Source organism: Peromyscus californicus, unplaced genomic scaffold, assembly GCF_007827085.1.
Source record: "Peromyscus californicus insignis strain IS unplaced genomic scaffold, ASM782708v3 Scaffold_12__1_contigs__length_115047231, whole genome shotgun sequence".
In the NCBI taxonomy this organism is placed as follows: domain Eukaryota; kingdom Metazoa; phylum Chordata; class Mammalia; order Rodentia; family Cricetidae; genus Peromyscus; species Peromyscus californicus.
Window position 1 is genome coordinate 78,115,737 of NW_026294413.1, and position 16,544 is coordinate 78,132,280.

Sequence of the window (16,544 nt, forward strand, 5' to 3'; positions counted from 1 at the left end):
TAAAGAAATAGGTACAACTGCAGTAAAAACAAATGTGTTCATAAAAAGGAGAAGTAATCCATCTTTCTGCTCTCTATGGCTCGTCTATAACTAATACTCCTGAGTCATAATGTAAACACTGAATAAGATGTAATAAAAATTAGATCTATACCAGAAGGGCTAAGGGAGTGTGAAGCATGTACATTTCTAGAGCTGGGTTTCAGAAAAGAGATGTAATTTATTATCTTCCACAGTGGGGCACCCACAAATAGAGTAGTAACTTTATCTGCCATTTACATTTGTGTATCTGCATGTACGTGTTGATAGCAGGTATCAGGAAATAAGGGAATAAGAAGGACATTTACAGACTTCCAGATAAACAACAAAAGAAGTAATAGATGAATTAGAAGTGTTCCGCCTTGAGTATTGGAGATGGAATAGAAAGTAGGAGAATGGTTTTTCTTTTCTTAATATGCCTTATTGAATTGTCTCTAAAATTGATAAAAAAATAATGTACTTATAAATATATAAAATAGAACATGAAACTTGTGAATTCATACATACTTTCCACTAATAGAAGAAATAATCACACAGTTGTATGTTACAACGATATTCAAGTATAATTCATTTTTTGTGGGCTCAGTACCTTTATAAACTTGAATAAGATATATTTTAAATTTCTTTAAGATTTACTTTTATTACATGTATATGTCTGTGAGAGGGTATGCCACGTGTGTGGGTGCCTGAAGAGGCTAGAAGAGGATGTTGCTTCCCTCAGAGCTGGAGTTACAAGCTGCCCCACATGGGTCCTGGGATATGGACTCAGGTCCTCTGGAAGAGTAGCAAACTTTCTTATCTACTGAACCATCGTTCCTTTGTATTTTTCCTTAAATTTAATAGCTAATAGAAGGGTTAGGATAAGATTCAGAGTAAAAGTTTACATGGAGTCCCATGCTAACTCTGTCCCCGTCTCCTTTTCAGAGCACAGAGCAGTCATGGAAGCCGCTTTTGTGTATGGGACCTCCTATCAGTTTGCCTTAACCACAGAAATTGCCGTTTTAGAAAATATCGGGTATGTATGAGAGGCCCAGGTCGATGGTTTGATTTTCTGTTGTGGACACATTTCATGTTGCTGTTCATCACTGTCATGGCTTGGGTTTCTCTGAAGGAGTCACACACATTGTAATTATATAAGGAGACCTGGGATGCCTTTATTACTCTGGTGTAAACCACTCTGTGACAGTACATAGAGACAGTGATAGTTTGGGGTGAATACAGACAGTGGATAAGCCATATGCTAGAGTGTCACAGTGGTGACAGGAGGCATCTTAGGAATAGACCTGTAATGGTCACATGGCAGTTTCAGAATTAGGCTCCAGAGAGTCTTTTGACAATAATCCCAAGTGTACTTAAAGCAGCTTTTGAGCAGGATGTTTTAATTTTCTTCATAATGTACAGTTCTAGATAGAAGCCCACTTAAAGCGCTTTTTATGGGGAGGGGCAGTCAAGAGGAAAGTTTCTCCTTTTAGCACTAAAGATCCCAAGAAGTAACCAATGAAACTGAACCACCAAATGTAGTTCGAAAGTTCTCTCCAAGAAAATTAATTCAAAGCAAGGCAAAAATGCCATGACCTCTTGTGATTGTGCCAGAGCTTCCCATGTGCCCCCCCCCCCCCCCCCCCCCCGCCCCCATTGACCTCTCAGGACATCATACATGTAAGAAGTGCTCTTACACCTCTGTAGGTGTCGGGTTAATTACAGGACAAACAGACATCCTCACAGAGTTGGGCTGGGAGTTGAGAGTTGGTGCTCAAGTGAAGCCTCTGCTTCCCCGCTGTTCAGTTCTCCATGGTGGATTCTCAACACTGTTTTCAGTCCGTTATTGAACTTCCCTTGTTTTCTGTGACATGCTCTTCTAAACTTTCAGTAAACTCCCCCTCTTTGGGGGTCTGTATGTAGCAAACTAAGGATCCCTGATTAAAGTAGCTGCCTGCCTTTATTTTACTTTGGAGCCTTTGTTAAGAAGTAGAGCCCTGCCGGGCGGTGGTGGCGCACGCCTTTAATCCCAGCACTCGGGAGGCAGAGCCAGGTGGATCTCTGTGAGTTCGAGGCCAGCCTGGTCTCCAAAGCGAGTACCAGGAAAGGCACAAAGCTACACAGAGAAACCCTGTCTCGAAAAACCAAAAAAAAAAAAAAAAAAAAAAAAAAAAAAAAAAAAAAAAGAAGTAGAGCCCTAACCAGGGTATCCTGTGCTCAGCACTTTGCTTTTGGCTGTGGGTAGCAAGCGGAACAGAGTTATCCCTTGGGAAGCTATGCACTTTCTTAGGGCTTAACTACTTAGTGGTTGCTTTCCTTCGGAATGCACATTTATCCTACCTCCCTGCGAAGATTTTATGCCTCCCTTTCTGTGTAAGCTCTATGGTCTTCCCTCTCTTTCCCTTTCTTCTCCTTCCCAACTTGAGGCAGAATGAAATATTTCTTTGTTCTTCGTACGTCTTATATATTATAGTCGTTCCCCTCATACATCTCTCTCTGCTTAAGCCCTTAAAGGATTCCAGTAGTCTTATTAGTCTTTACTGTTTAACATAGAGCTTTTTTGTTTTTGTTCATTTTGAGATTAAATTTAATTATAACATTTCTCCCTTCCCTGTCCTTGGTCTAAACTCATATACTTTTTCCTTTTCTGCTACAAATTCATGGTCTCTTTTTTTGCCACTATTATTGCATGCATATAGGTACTTATGTGTGCATATATATTCCTAAATATAGTCTGTTGAGTCCATGTAACGATACTTATTTGTGTATTTTCAGGGCTGCCCATTTGGCACTGGACGACCAATTGGTGTGCTCTTCCCTGTGGAGGGCCTCCTCTCTCACGCCCAGCTTTCCTCGGTTGGCTGTAGTTCTCTGTGTAGGGCTGAGGCCTCATGGGCTTCTCTTCATCTAGTTTAGCATACTCATTGGTATCATCCTTGTTCGGCTCACATTTGGGCAGTCATGTTGATGAGACTTAATGTGTACAGCTTCTGGTGTTACCAGCAGACAGTCTCACAGCAGACTCCCTGATCCTCTGGCTCTGACAGTCTTTCTGTCCTTCCTCCATGATGGTCCTTGAGCCTTAGGTGCAGGAGGTCTTGTAGAGTGGGACTGGGCTCCACAACTCTGCATTTGGACTGGTTGCGGTTTTCTGTCATGGTCTGTCTTTTGCAAAGAGAAGTTTCCTTGAGGAAGGATAAGGACTGCATTTACCTGAGGGTAGCTAGGTTTCCAGGACCAGGTGTGGTCTCCCTCTTGTTGAGTGGGTCTTAAGTCCAATCAGAGAGCTCTGGGTTATTGCCAAGGTCTGTGTGTCACTCTTAGGGTCATTCGGCTGTGCTGGTTGTTGATGTAATTCAGAGGGATCGTAGCTGGGCAGGATTGTCGGGTGCCTCCCTCCTTTGAAAGCTTGTGTGGTGCCTTCTGGTACCATGAAGGCTAATCCTCAAAGATGGGGCATTCAGGTCCATTTCAGCTCAGGGGTCTCGGGCACTGTTTTGGAAGTAGCATAGAGCTTTAACAATAGTTATTAAGTAAATATTTCTGATTGTTTCACTTATCACTGACTCTATTAGGAATCACATTGTAATTAAATTAGAAACCAGTGACTACTCAGTTAGACATGCTATTTTAAAAATCAAGTATTGTAGTATTTTGCAAAACTCCATTAGCACTACGTGGAGATTTTTAAAATGTTGTTTTAATTTTGGCAAAATTTAATCTTCACTCTAAGTTTGAGTTCTCATATTGAAATAATGCCAAAACTCAAATTATAAACTGCATTGGCCCAGTTTTGTAATTTATCAGATCAAATTCACAGACCCCCACAGCTATCAGATGGTTTCTGTCTTAAGACACAGTGTAGCTAAAGTTTATTCAAAACAGCTTTGGTTTTAAATGAAACTTAGGAGATTTGCATTACAAAGCTTCATTTGGCATAGCTCTGGGAAGACAGCGATATTTAAAGGTAATCTCACCTGTGAGTCTTTTATGGAGGCCTATAACCTAATCTAGACCTTAATGTATAAAAGGGTTTGAAGAGCTTGTTCAGATATCAAGGTTAATTTTCTTAAATATTTTCTACCTTATTTTGTCCAAGTTGATTTTATTTTTAAAGTTAACTCTTAGGTTTTTATTAAAATAGTAATTTAATACATGAGAGTTAAGCAAAGAAATTTGTTAGTAGGTCCTTTTGGACTGTAAGAGGATAGCACATTGAATTTCATCAAGTGTCTCTTCCTGGTTTTCAATTTGCAGCTCTGAGAACATACAACGTGCACATCTCTACTTTTTCCATTGTAAACTGACCTTGGACTTGACCGAGCTTTGCAGAAGAACACTAATGGAGCAACCGTTGACTACACTGAATATTCACGTATTTGTGAAGACAATGAAAGCACCTCTGTTGGTATATGTTTTCATTTTACTATACCAGATTTTCGCACATGAAATTTACTAAGTTTTGATTCACAGATAAGTGTTTACATTGATGAGTGTATCTTAATTTCTCTTTTTTGGACACATCACTTTCATTTCATAGCATTTGAGAGTAATTTCTTGTTAAACATTGAATATCGATTGTTTTTAAAATAGTATTTTTATGTTTTGATTTGTGATATCAAAATTCCTAAACATAACGAGTGATAATGCTGTGTGGTAGTTATAATGAGTGCAGATACTTGGTGAGTACAGAGACCAATCAGGGTTAAGACAAGTTCTCTTTTGTGAGTGTTTTAATCATTCTTTAAAAGGTTGGTAACTATTGCAACCATTAGCCTATTGTGTCTCACTTTGGTTAACATTAGCCTTCAAGAGTTCTAGAGACACATTTGATGATGGTGATCAGCACTTTCTCTGAAATGTTAAAGGCTTTTTTTTTTTTGAGTATATGGAAAACCTTCAGTAGATTTTCTCACATGATACATCTTTAAAAAATGGTTCATGTGTTTTACAAATAATCAGAATAGTACCACAAAGTGTAAATTAAAAAATGCAAGTTACCCTGTCTCATCAGTCAGAAAGTGAGTAGCAGATGATCTCACTCCCATTCTCTCTGTGCCTTATGCAGATGGAGTGTGGGTAGCTCTGTGGACAAACAAGAGTGTCATCTTGTAGTGAGAAGCACTGTATTTAAATTTTACATGGACTTAACAGAAGAAGAAACTGATAAGCATCTAAAGGGATTATTCTTCTTATGAACATTTCACTCTTATCAAGTATTCTTTAGGAAATACTGTCTCAAGTGTTGAGTTATGAAAACACTAAGAAATTAAAGAGTACGTTTTTAAAACTCTGATGTTTTCGTTGTAGGTGGAAGGAGGTATTTGCTTTTGCTTTGTAAGATGGGAAAATTAACTTCATATATTCATTTTCAACTCGGTTCCCCTGGCCTTTCTAATTTTCGTTAATATTTTTCTTTCTGCACTGTTAAAATCTATATATTTCTAATCCACTTTGTAGTCATAACCAGCCTTTTAAAAAGCCAGGTTTTACATTTAATGGACTCAGAGCTAGCCAGCCACACTTTTGCTGGCTTAATCCTTTAGCTCTTTATGTTAAATAACTTTTTTTTCAGTCGGATCTTGTTTGCAAAGAAGTTTCTGGTTTTTGTTTGCTTGTTTGTTTTGTTGTTGTTGTTGAGACAAAGTCTCACTATATAGCCCAGGCTGGATTTGAACTTGCTATATAGCCCAAGCCGGCATCCAACTCATGATCCTCCTACCTCACTTTCCACATTTCCAGTTTAAGAAAAAAAAAATTTAAAGGAAGTAGCTAATAGATCTTTTTTATCTTTGACAAAGATTGGCAGATATGGCTTCCATCCATGGACAGAGTACCCTTTGGATTTGTTCTGATGTTCCTTTTGAAGAACAGGAGAAGGGAGGGAACAGTTTACCTGCTAGAGGTCTTCACCATTTCTCTCCAACCTTGTTCTCTTATCTTCAGTTGGGTACTAAGAATTCTCTGGGGCTAGAGAGATGGCTCAGAGGTTAATAGCACTGGCTGCTCTTCCAGAGGTCCTGAGTTCAATTCCCAGCACCCACATGGTGGCTCACAAACATCTATAATGAGATCTGGTGCCCTATTCTGGCACGCAGGTATACATGCAGGCAGAGCACTGTGTACATAATAAATAAATCTTAAAAAAAAAAGAATTCTCTGAATTTTGGGTCAGCAAGATGGCTCATTGTGCAAAGGTGCCAGGTACCAAGCCTGATGACTTAGTTCTACTCTGGGTCCACGTCCACGTCCACGTCCACATCCACATCGTAAAAGCGAAAACAGGTGAAAATGCAGGGTTTTTGTTTGTTTGTTTGTTTGTTTACCTACCAGTAAGGGAAGAATTTAACTTATACTAAACTTAATAAAAATGTTGTTTTTCTTCTTGCTATGGACATCTTGAAGTTTTTCCTTTTCCTAGTTTCTACTCAGGAATTTTCTTTTGTTTTTAAAAACTATGTTTAAAAATAGATACTCAGGAAGGAGATTCTCTGTTTTTATTTCATTTTATGGCAGGAATTATGCAATATTAAATTTGAAATGAAAAAAAAAAAAGCCCAGATTTTGAAGACTGCATAGTAAGTTGGGAATAGGTTAAGCATGGCTGCACCTGAAAACATGACATGCACAAAGTCAAGGATTAGTGTTGTATTCTCTGAGAATGTGCTCTTGAAACAGTTTACAGTTGCGTGGTGCTTTCTGGAACTGTGGAGTATAAACGCCTCTGCTCTGCAAAAGGAGTACTAAGTTGCTGAAGTTCGGAGTGGAGTTTCTTTCAAAACTCTCACAAAAGGATGCACAAGCATCTCATTGAATAATTCCTTTCATTCCCCCTGGACTGCTAAGGAGCTGATGTGGCTTCTGATTCTTGGTCAGAGACTAGAGGTCAGAGTGACTGGCAGCAGGAAGCCAGGAAAGGTCTGAATGCAAACCGAGGGGAGCGGGGGTTAGAGAGCTAGTGAGAATCGGGTTCTGGCCCAGGGTTTCTGGAAGGGTTGGCAAGAGCCAGGAAGACTCTAGCAGTCCTTCTGCAGAGGAGGGATGAGGTACATACAGGGGGCTGACAGTGCTCAGAGACTCCTTGGGAATGAGTGAGGGCTGATGTCTTAGCTTTTGTGGGATAAGGAGATTTTAGAGGTCTGATCTGATGTGGTCACCTCTGACTTTGGATTTGGCCACATTAGTATTTGAGGTTATTTTTGTTCTTAATGAATATCCTTGAGGTTATGAAACAAAGTAAGGTCAAAGCCTTTTCATAGGAAACAACCCATAAGCCAAAATTGAGTATAACAAGAATATGCTTTTAGGTGGCATGGCAGGGGTAGGGAGGCACTGGGGTTACTACAGATTCTAACCTGTGAGGCCCATCAGTAGTTGATTTGAAGGACTGGTTTGTAGTTTGTTCTTATTCTGTAGCCCCAGCCATGCTCACAGAGACAAGGTCTTATAGTGTGTAGCCCTATACTCTGGCTGCCTAGAACTCACTTTGTAGATCAGGCTAGCCTGAAACACACAAAGCTGCCTGTCTCTGTAGTATTGGGATTAAAGAGGTATACCACCAACACCCCATGGTCACTCTACACCAGTGGTTCTCAACCTGTGGGTTGTGACCCCATTAGAAATCTTTCCGCAGGAGTTGTCTATGACCATAAGAAATATCAGATATTTACATTGTAATTCATAACAGTAGCAAAATTACAGTTATGAAGTAGTAATGAAAACAATTTAATGACCAGAGTGTCACTGCAACATGAGGGGACTGTATTAGCACAGAATGAGGAAGGGTGAGAACCACTGTTCTACAGTGTTCTTCCTGTATTAGTTTACACATCAGTCACCTTACATGCCTTTGAGGTGCAATAGTCATTGGGTTTTGTAAAGTAGTCTGGGCTTAGGCATTTAGGATCTGAAATAACTTGGTGTGCTTACATTAAATTTATAGTTTAAGCAAGCAAAAGTAGGAAGTAAGACTCAAACTTTTGTATGGATAGTATATGTCTTAGTTAGGGTTCTATTGCTGTGAAGAGACACCGTGACCATGGCAGCTCTTACAAAGGAAAACATTTAATTGAGGCTAGCTTATAGTTTCAGAGGTTTAGTTGATTATCATCAAGGCAGGATATGGCGACATGCAGGCCCACATGGTGCTGGAGAAGGAGCTCAGTGTTCTTCTACATCTTTTTTTTTTTTTTTTTTTTTTTTTTTGCTTTTTCGAGACAGGGTTTCTCTGTGTAGCTTTGCGCCTTTCCTGGAACTCGCTTTGGAGACCAGGCTGGCCTCGAACTCACAGAGATCCGCCTGGCTCTGCCTCCCAAGTGCTGGGATTAAAGGCGTGCGCCACCACCGCCCGGCTTCTTCTGCATCTTAATCCACAGGCAACAGGAAGTGAACTGAGTGCCATGTTATGTGTAGCTTGAGCATAGGAGACCTCAAAGCCCGCCTCCACAGTGAGACACTTGCTTCAACAAGGCCACACCTACTCCAACAAAGCTACACCTCCTAATAGTACCACTCCTTTTGAGGGCCATTTTCTTTCAAACCACTGCAGTATATGTCTAATCACTGCAATGTGATTTATGTGTGAAAGTCAGAGGATAACTTGGGAAAGTCAGTTTGGTCTGTCATGTCGGGTTAATACCATACAGTGAGGATGTTTTTCCTTTTTCTCTAAATGGAGACGGAAGTGGCTGAAGATCCTCAGCAAGTTTCAACCATTCATCTACAACTAGGATTACCACTGGTTTTTATTATCAGCCGACAAGCTACATATGAAGCCGACAGAAGAACTGCAGAGTGGGTGGCCTGGCATCTTCTGGGGAAAGCAGGTGTTCTGCTGCTGTCGAGGTATCACGCGTTGGGTGTTAATGATGCTTCAGTGCGGTTTCCCTTGTTTTAAATATTGCAATCTAATCACAAAAACCTTTATATCTAACAGATTCTAGTATAGTCAGAGCTACTCCTGAGCTGAAGACTATACACTAGTTAGTAGCTTGATTAAAATTAAAAAGAGGACCAGATAATTCAGCTGGTATTTACACGTGAAGTTTCTCAGTCTCACTAAATTGTAATCTTCTATTCACAATCGTTTTTAGAATCAGAACATGCAGTTCTGTTTTAGATTGACATCTTGGGTGGCTTCTTCAGATTAATGAATAAGAGATTTATTTCCACTTTGAAAAAGGGACTCTGTGGATGTGAACATTCCTCAGCATGCTAATGTGGCCTTCAGAAGAGCAGAGAAGGTTAGTCACTTTACACACTGGTCTATAATGCTACCTCTTTTAGCTCAGGTAATCCATGGGGACTAAAGTCAGAAAAAAATTATATATGTGAACATGGGAAAAGAGACGGACACATTAGAAAATAAAAACAGCAATTATGCATTTAAAGAATGATAATTTAAAGATTTTCCCAATAATAAACCTGCATTACTTTAGTCCACATGGAATACTTTTCCCTAAAATTATATTTAGTTATTTGATCTTATTATGTAATGCCTGTCCTTTTAAATTGTTTTGAATATCACTGATTACTTTTTCTGACAAAATTTCTGGAAGCAAAATTTGCCAAAGGAAATGAGATTTGTTTTATTTTCATTTTTTTTGGAACAGGGGGTCTCTACAGTGTAATTAAGACTGACCCTTGACTTGGAGTCTTCTGTTTCAGCCTCCTGCATGCTATGAATGCTAGGGTTACTGGTGTATATTATTCTACGTGTGTGTGTGTGTGTGTGTGTGTGTGTGTGTGTGTGTGTGTGTGTGTGAGAGAGAGAGAGAGAGAGAGAGAGAGAGAGAGAGAGAGAGAGAGAGAGAGACATACGTACACACACATATACACACACACACAGGTGCTCTGACACACATGTGGAGGTCAGAGGACAACTTGTTGAAGTTGGTGTCCTCCTTGTACTGTGTGGGTTCCCCTAATTGAACTCAGGCCTTCAGGCTTGGTAGCAAGAGCTTTTCTTAACTGGGAGTAAAGAATAATTTCATGTTTAGAGTTAGATAGGAAATTGAATTTTATGGAGGAAGTCTCTTAAAAGAAGTATTAATTCTATTATTTGGTAGAATGTAAAATTAACCCATTTTGATTGGTTCTATTTGCAAGAAAATGGTGTATATTCACATTTCTTCTCTTTTGTCTTGAGATCTAGAACCTGCAATTTTTTTTGTAAGACTTTTCACTCACACTAGATGTGACAAAAAGCGAGTGAGGATTCCAGTTCCTCTTTTTTGCCCCATTCAGGAGGGCATCTGTCTTTAGCTGAAACACATGTTGGATGCTTTCTCTTTGTAGTAACGGTGGCATTTACTTCCTTTTGTTGTTTGTTTAATTTCAAAACTGAAGTTTAGAGTTGTGATTTTATTTTAGTTCCAAGGAAGGAAAATATTTTAGATTGAAATGCTTTGTTACATATTAGAGATCAAGATACCACGTGACAACAAACACTTGAAGGATGTTGGGAAAGAGAAGCCCTTATACACTGATGGCAGGAGTGTATACGGGCCCAGCCGTTGTGTAAATCAGGCGGAAGGTCCTCAAAGAACTAGAAAAATAGCCTGTGTAGGCTTGGGGAGAGGGATCGGCAGGTGTGGTGCCGACACCTGAGTGTGGATCTTCAGAACTCACAAAAACCTGCCCTCATAGTGAGTGTCTGGAACCACAGAGCCCCCCTAGTGAGAAGGGAGACAGAGACAGGTGGATCCCTAGAGATGTGAAGGCCAGCTGGTTTGGTCAGACAGCAGTGTCCCAGTGTCACACAGGGTGGAGAGGGAGGACACACAAGGTTGTCTTCTGACCGCCATGCATGTGCTGTGCCACATCTACACCCACATTCCCAGGCACGGGCCTTTTCTCAGTTGTAAGACTGCTATGAAACACCACAACCAAAAACAACTTGGGGAGGAAAAGATTTATTTGGCTCACACAATGAACACGAGTTCATCATTGGAAGAAGTCAGGACAGGAACTCAAAACAGGTTAGGAACTTGGAAGCCAGAGATGATGCAGAGGCCATGGAGGGGTGCTGCTTACTGGCTTGCTCCTTATGGCTTACTCAGCCTGCCCCCGCCTCTCTCTCGTGTTTTTGTTTTGTTTTTTTTTGGAGACAGGGTTTCTCTGTGTAACCACCTTGACTGTCCTGAAATTCACTCTGTAGACCAGGCTGGCCTTGAACTCACAGAGATCCGCCTGCCTCTGTCTCAAGAGTACTGGGATTAGAGGCGTGGACCACCGCTGCTGGGCTCAGTTGGCTTTCTTATAGAACCCGTGACCACCCAGTACTGGGAGGCCACCATCCACACTGGGCTGGCCCTCTCCATCCATCGCTAGTTAAGAAAATGCTCTACCTGCCTTGCCTGCTGAAGTTTGATCTTCTGGAGGCATTTTCTCAACTGAAGTTCCCTCCTCTTAGATGACTATATCTTGTGTCAAGTTGGCACAAAACTACCCGGCACTAGTGTCATTCACACACATGAACGTCATATACACACATGCATCAATACTTTGTACACAAAAGGGGCGGGAGAGACAGCCCATTGGTGAAGAGTGCTTGCTGCTTTTGCACAGGACTGAAGTTCTGTTCTCAGCACCCACAGCCACCTGTAGTTCCAGCTCCAGGGGCTCTGGTGCTCTGCCTCTGTGGCACCTGCACTCATGTGCATATACCTACACACACACACACACACACACACACACACACACACACACACACACATACACACACACTTTAAGAGTAAATCTTTAAAAATGTCTACAAATGAAACTACCATATGATCCAGCTATACCACTCTTGGGCATCTGTCTGAAGGATTCTTAAGTCAGCAGACCACAGGGATATTGCACATCCATTCTTATTATTTCACTATTCACAATAACTAGAAACTGGAATCAGTCTAATGTCCATCAACAGATGAATAGACAAACAGTGTAGTTCATGCGCACAATAGACTTTTTGCAGTGGTTAAAAAAAAAGGAAATCATGACGTTTTAGGAAAATGGATAGAACTACTAAGAAATCATTATGTTAAGTGAAATAAAACAGACTCAGAAAGCAAAATACTGCATGTTTTCTCTCGTATGCAGAATTTAGGTGAGTGTGTGTGTGTGTGTGTGTGTGTGTGTAAGAGTCGGGAAACTAGAAAGGAGACCCTGAGAGAGAGGAGAGGAATTTACAGGAAAGGGGAGGAGGGAGAGGGGGAAGGCATTCATGTGACAAACAGCAGGGGGCACTGTTCAGCAGGAGGCAGTAGACCCGCAAAGGGGGTGCAGGAAGGTTGGGGGAGGGCAGTAGGGGAAAGGGACACATAAGCACAAAATATGTTGACATGTTTGAAAACGTCATAACGACACCTGTCACTCTGTGTGCTAACTTGAAAAAATGAACATCTCTAGGAAGCGCCTGTGGAATTTCTGGTGTTAGATGATGTTGATTTAATAATTGCCCACGTGAAAAATAATATGTACGTTGAAGAAATACAGGAAGATGAGGATGGAGATGAGGAAGGCCCAGATCTGGGTAAGAACTGCAAGACCACCCTTCCAGCCCTCCGCACCCCCAGCCCAGCAGTGGAATACCCGGTAGATGAACGTCTTCACTGATGTGATCTCATTCAGGATCTGTGAGGGAATCTGGGGACGGGGGACTTGGAATCACATTGGTTGACTGGTGAGCAGATGAATGAGGCTTTCTGTTGCGTTTTGGTGGGAACCTGGACCGGTTCACACCGGGCTTCCAGCTCCCCATACTTTTGCCTCTGTCTCACACAGTCAGTCCTCTTCACCCACCGGGCTTGCACCTCACAGACCCACACAAAGCCGTGGCGTATCTCATTTTTATCGTTCCTCCTGGGAAATGAAATCGTAATCAACATTATTGTGTTTGTAGTTGTAAACGCGTCTGGTGGATTTCAGTAATATTTTACTATTTATTTCCTTAGCAGTCACTTTTGGCTTTTATTCTCACTGCTGACATGGCTTTCTTTGATTAACAATCAAGTTCTCTAAGAGAACTAGCCTCACCTTTGATTTATAGCTGAGGAATCTGTTTCCACAGTTATGTGACTTGTCCACGGTCACACCAGCAGTACAGTGGTGGAGCCCAGCCCAGAACTTAAGCATCCTGACACAAGACTGATTTGCTTTCGTTATCATTCCTAATATTTTTTCATGACATTAATCTTATTCTGTAATTGCTTATTTACCTTTTTCCGTGTGTGCCTAAACTACAAATCTCTGAATCAGGGATCATGTTTTGTTTTTGTGTCCCACTAGTGAGTATTTGAACGCCCTGTGTATATCATTATATCATCACCAGAGTCTCCAAGGGGCTCCCCTTGAGGTGCACCCGTTATCATGATCAGCATCGAAGTGCTGCCCTTAAATAAGAACTTCAGCTGCTACAGTGACCTGCTCGCTGGTTTGAGCTGAGCACGGGTTCTCGTCTGGTGTGTAGAGTGGAGTTTCTTGTGTTTCCTCCGCAGATTTCTTCTAACTTTAAACTAGCTGACCTGAGTTCTGCTCTGTTGCTGCCTGCTCTGTTCTACTTGTCAGGTTACCCTGTCTTGGTTTAGTGAGATTCCTCTCCTCAGCAGCCATTGCTTGCTTCAAGATTTCCTTGTGGAAGTCATGTCTCCTCTTGCCTCCTTCTGTTTGCTTCAGTTTGCCCTCCACAGAACTGCTTTCCCCAGTACCTGCTGTCATGCCCCAGCTTGTTCCTAGTTTTTTGGGGGAGGGGGAGGGGCAGATAAACTTTTTCCATTTTAACCTCCTATTATGTGTAATCTGTATTGGCCTTTGGTATTGCATAATGTCGTGCCTTATATGCATAATCCCCTCTCTACTTTGAATCATCCCATTTACAGAGAAATAGAAAAGGGTTTTAGGAAAGAATTCGTCACAGTGCAGTTTAAGAGACAAGTACCTCCCAAAGAAAGTGGCCGAAGTGTGAATTAGGATGGAGAATCCTGGGTTCCATAAAAAGGCAACACATAGAAAAAGAAGAAAAATGTATAGGTGTTGTATAGTACACAAGGAAGAGGACCTTCAAGAGTTCTGTTATTGAGACTGTAACTTCTTGGTGCCACGGGAGGAGGGCCACTCTTAAAGGAAGGCAGTGGACATGTAGGCTTTTAGGGTTTCCTAATCCGAAATTCTTGGCTCATTTTTCTGCCTACGGCTCCAGCAGCTTAGAGTTTTCTCTTGCCGTGCACTCTTTACAGTTCGTCTCATTAGTGCCTGTGTGTGATAAGTACTTTCATGTCTGCGAGCCTTTGCAGCATTATTCGATTGTATAAAGCACTCTTTATTCCTGGCCTGGCAGACTTTCGATCTCCTAGTTAAAATTTCCCTATTAAGAGCCCTCACTGTGTCCTTTGCCTTCAAACTGATCAGAATTTGTAAGTGTATCTTTATTCCTTGATGAGTTTATCGCCCAGCTTGTTCATTGATAGACGTGCCATGTGGTCAAGGATAAGTCTTTTAACCCTTTATTCTAGTGTTTATCATCATGCTTGGCACCCTGTGGGCTCTAAATAAGTAAAAAGTAAAATGGTAGACTCCTTTAGGATTCTGAATTAATATAGTGATTAGAAACAAAATTGCCATATTCCTATTGTTTGTAGAATAAAATGAAATGATTGCTCCAGGAATTGGCCAATTTTGTGATTTCTGGGTCAGAAAGCATCTCAGAGTCATAAGTTATAACCAGGCAACTGAGAACTTTTCTAAATATCATACATACTGTTTAGAAAACATGGATTCAGAAATTGGTATAAAGTACTACCTTTCCTATGATAGCTCGTGGCATTTTGAATATTTAATTATGCAATCTATATGTAAATTAAGCTCTCTTTAAACCGTTTTAGCTATTCAAGATGATGAAGTGGAGGAGACTGTTTTCAGGGATAGGAAGAGACCGTTACCTTTGGAGCTGACAGTGGAGTTAACACAGGAAACATTTAACTCGACAGTCACGACTTCTGACAGCATAGTGCTCTTTTATGCTACCTGTAAGTAAGTTCTTTGGAAGGATGCTATATTTCACGTGAGCACCCTTAAAGGAGACGGGTTTTATGTTTGCTTCCTATGTATTATACATTGTAAAATGGCAGAGTTTTCGTGTCTCAGGTAGACTGCACACATTGAAGCATTTGCTTTTGATTCTAAGCAGTAAAACTGATTTTCTCTTTTTCTAGATATATAATTTACAAAATGAAGGTAAACGATTACGCTAGAAATTCAGCTAGTTACTTTTGACACTAGTGTGTTTGAATGTAACTATCTTAAATATATCAACATTTTTTTATAGTAGTACAGAAAATCTATTATCTTCAAGGAATAGCCATTTCAATGTATACAGCATGAATAAAAAAATCAGTTGTATTTGGAATTTGTATAAGTGATTGAATAATATAGAGTACTCTTAGTATGGTTATTTGTTATTTGGAAATGCTAGTTTTGGTAATTCCCATAAATCTCTGCATGTGTTTATGGGTGTGATGTAAGTATGGGTGCTCTGTAGATAAGCATGTCCTAATGTCTGTTGAACTTTCTGATTTTATTGTAGGGCATGCAGTATCCATGGCATTCCTGCAATCCTATATTGATGTGGCTATTAAATTGAAAGGTATTATCCTGTGATATGCATGCTTACTTTGTGATCTGAATATGAAACCTTTTGTAACACTGTCTTAAAGATGCAAACAAACAAACAAACCACACATAAAATTTCAGATTGTGGGGCTGGAGAGATGGCTCAGTGGTAAAGAGCACTGACTGCTCTTCCAGAGGTCCTGAGTTCAATTCCCGGCAACCACGGCAACCACATGGTGACTCACAACCATCTGTAATGAGATCTGGTGCCCTCTTCTGGCCTGCAGTCATATATGCTGTATACATAATAAATAAATAAATCTTAAAAAAAACTTCAGATTGTGACCCTAAAATTAAATGAGTAAATCAAGAGGTTAGTGGTGACACCTCTACCAATTCTTTCATCATTCAGGAGTGTTTTAACTAGATTGAATTTTTTATGTTTCAATGTGAAGTTGAAAATTGTCATTTCAAGATCTATGAGGAATTGTGTTGGAATTTTGATGGGGATTTCATTGAATCTGTAGATTGGTTCTGGTAGCGTGGCTATTTTAAGTTTAAATCCATGAGCGTGGGGGATCTTTCCATCTTCTGATGTCTTCTTTGATTTCTTTCTTCAGTGTCTCAAAGATTTTAATCCTACAAGTCTTTCATTTGCTTGGCTAGAGTTACTGCAAGATATTTTATATTATTTGAGGCTATTGTGGAGGATGTTGTTTTCCTGATTTCTTTCAGAGTCCATTTGTTATTTGTGTATAGGAAGGTTACTGATTTTTGTGAGTTAATTTTGTTTACTTCTGCTTTGCTGAAAGTGTTTATCAGCTGTAAGAGTTTTCTGGTAGAATTTTTAGGATCACTTTTTTTTTTTTGTTTTTGTTTTTTGAGACAGGGTTTCTCTGTGTAGCTTTGCGCCTTTCCTGGGACTCACTTGGTAGCCC

At 40.4% G+C, this 16,544-nt stretch overlaps 1 protein-coding gene across 4 annotated transcripts in view; it reads left to right on the forward strand.

Moving 5' to 3' along the window:
• The window catches only part of Txndc16 (thioredoxin domain containing 16), a 79,496-nt gene that overhangs the window by 35,283 nt on the left and 27,669 nt on the right, over window positions 1-16,544 (forward strand). For all 4 annotated transcript variants that reach the window (XM_052733464.1, XM_052733465.1, XM_052733466.1 and 1 more), the window contains 7 exons: window positions 961-1,051; window positions 4,273-4,423; window positions 8,693-8,859; window positions 9,197-9,257; window positions 12,409-12,532; window positions 14,880-15,023; window positions 15,581-15,640. In XM_052733464.1, coding sequence (XP_052589424.1) covers window positions 961-1,051; window positions 4,273-4,423; window positions 8,693-8,859; window positions 9,197-9,257; window positions 12,409-12,532; window positions 14,880-15,023; window positions 15,581-15,640 — 798 coding nt within the window. The remainder of the gene's footprint in view (window positions 1-960; window positions 1,052-4,272; window positions 4,424-8,692; window positions 8,860-9,196; window positions 9,258-12,408; window positions 12,533-14,879; window positions 15,024-15,580; window positions 15,641-16,544) is intronic.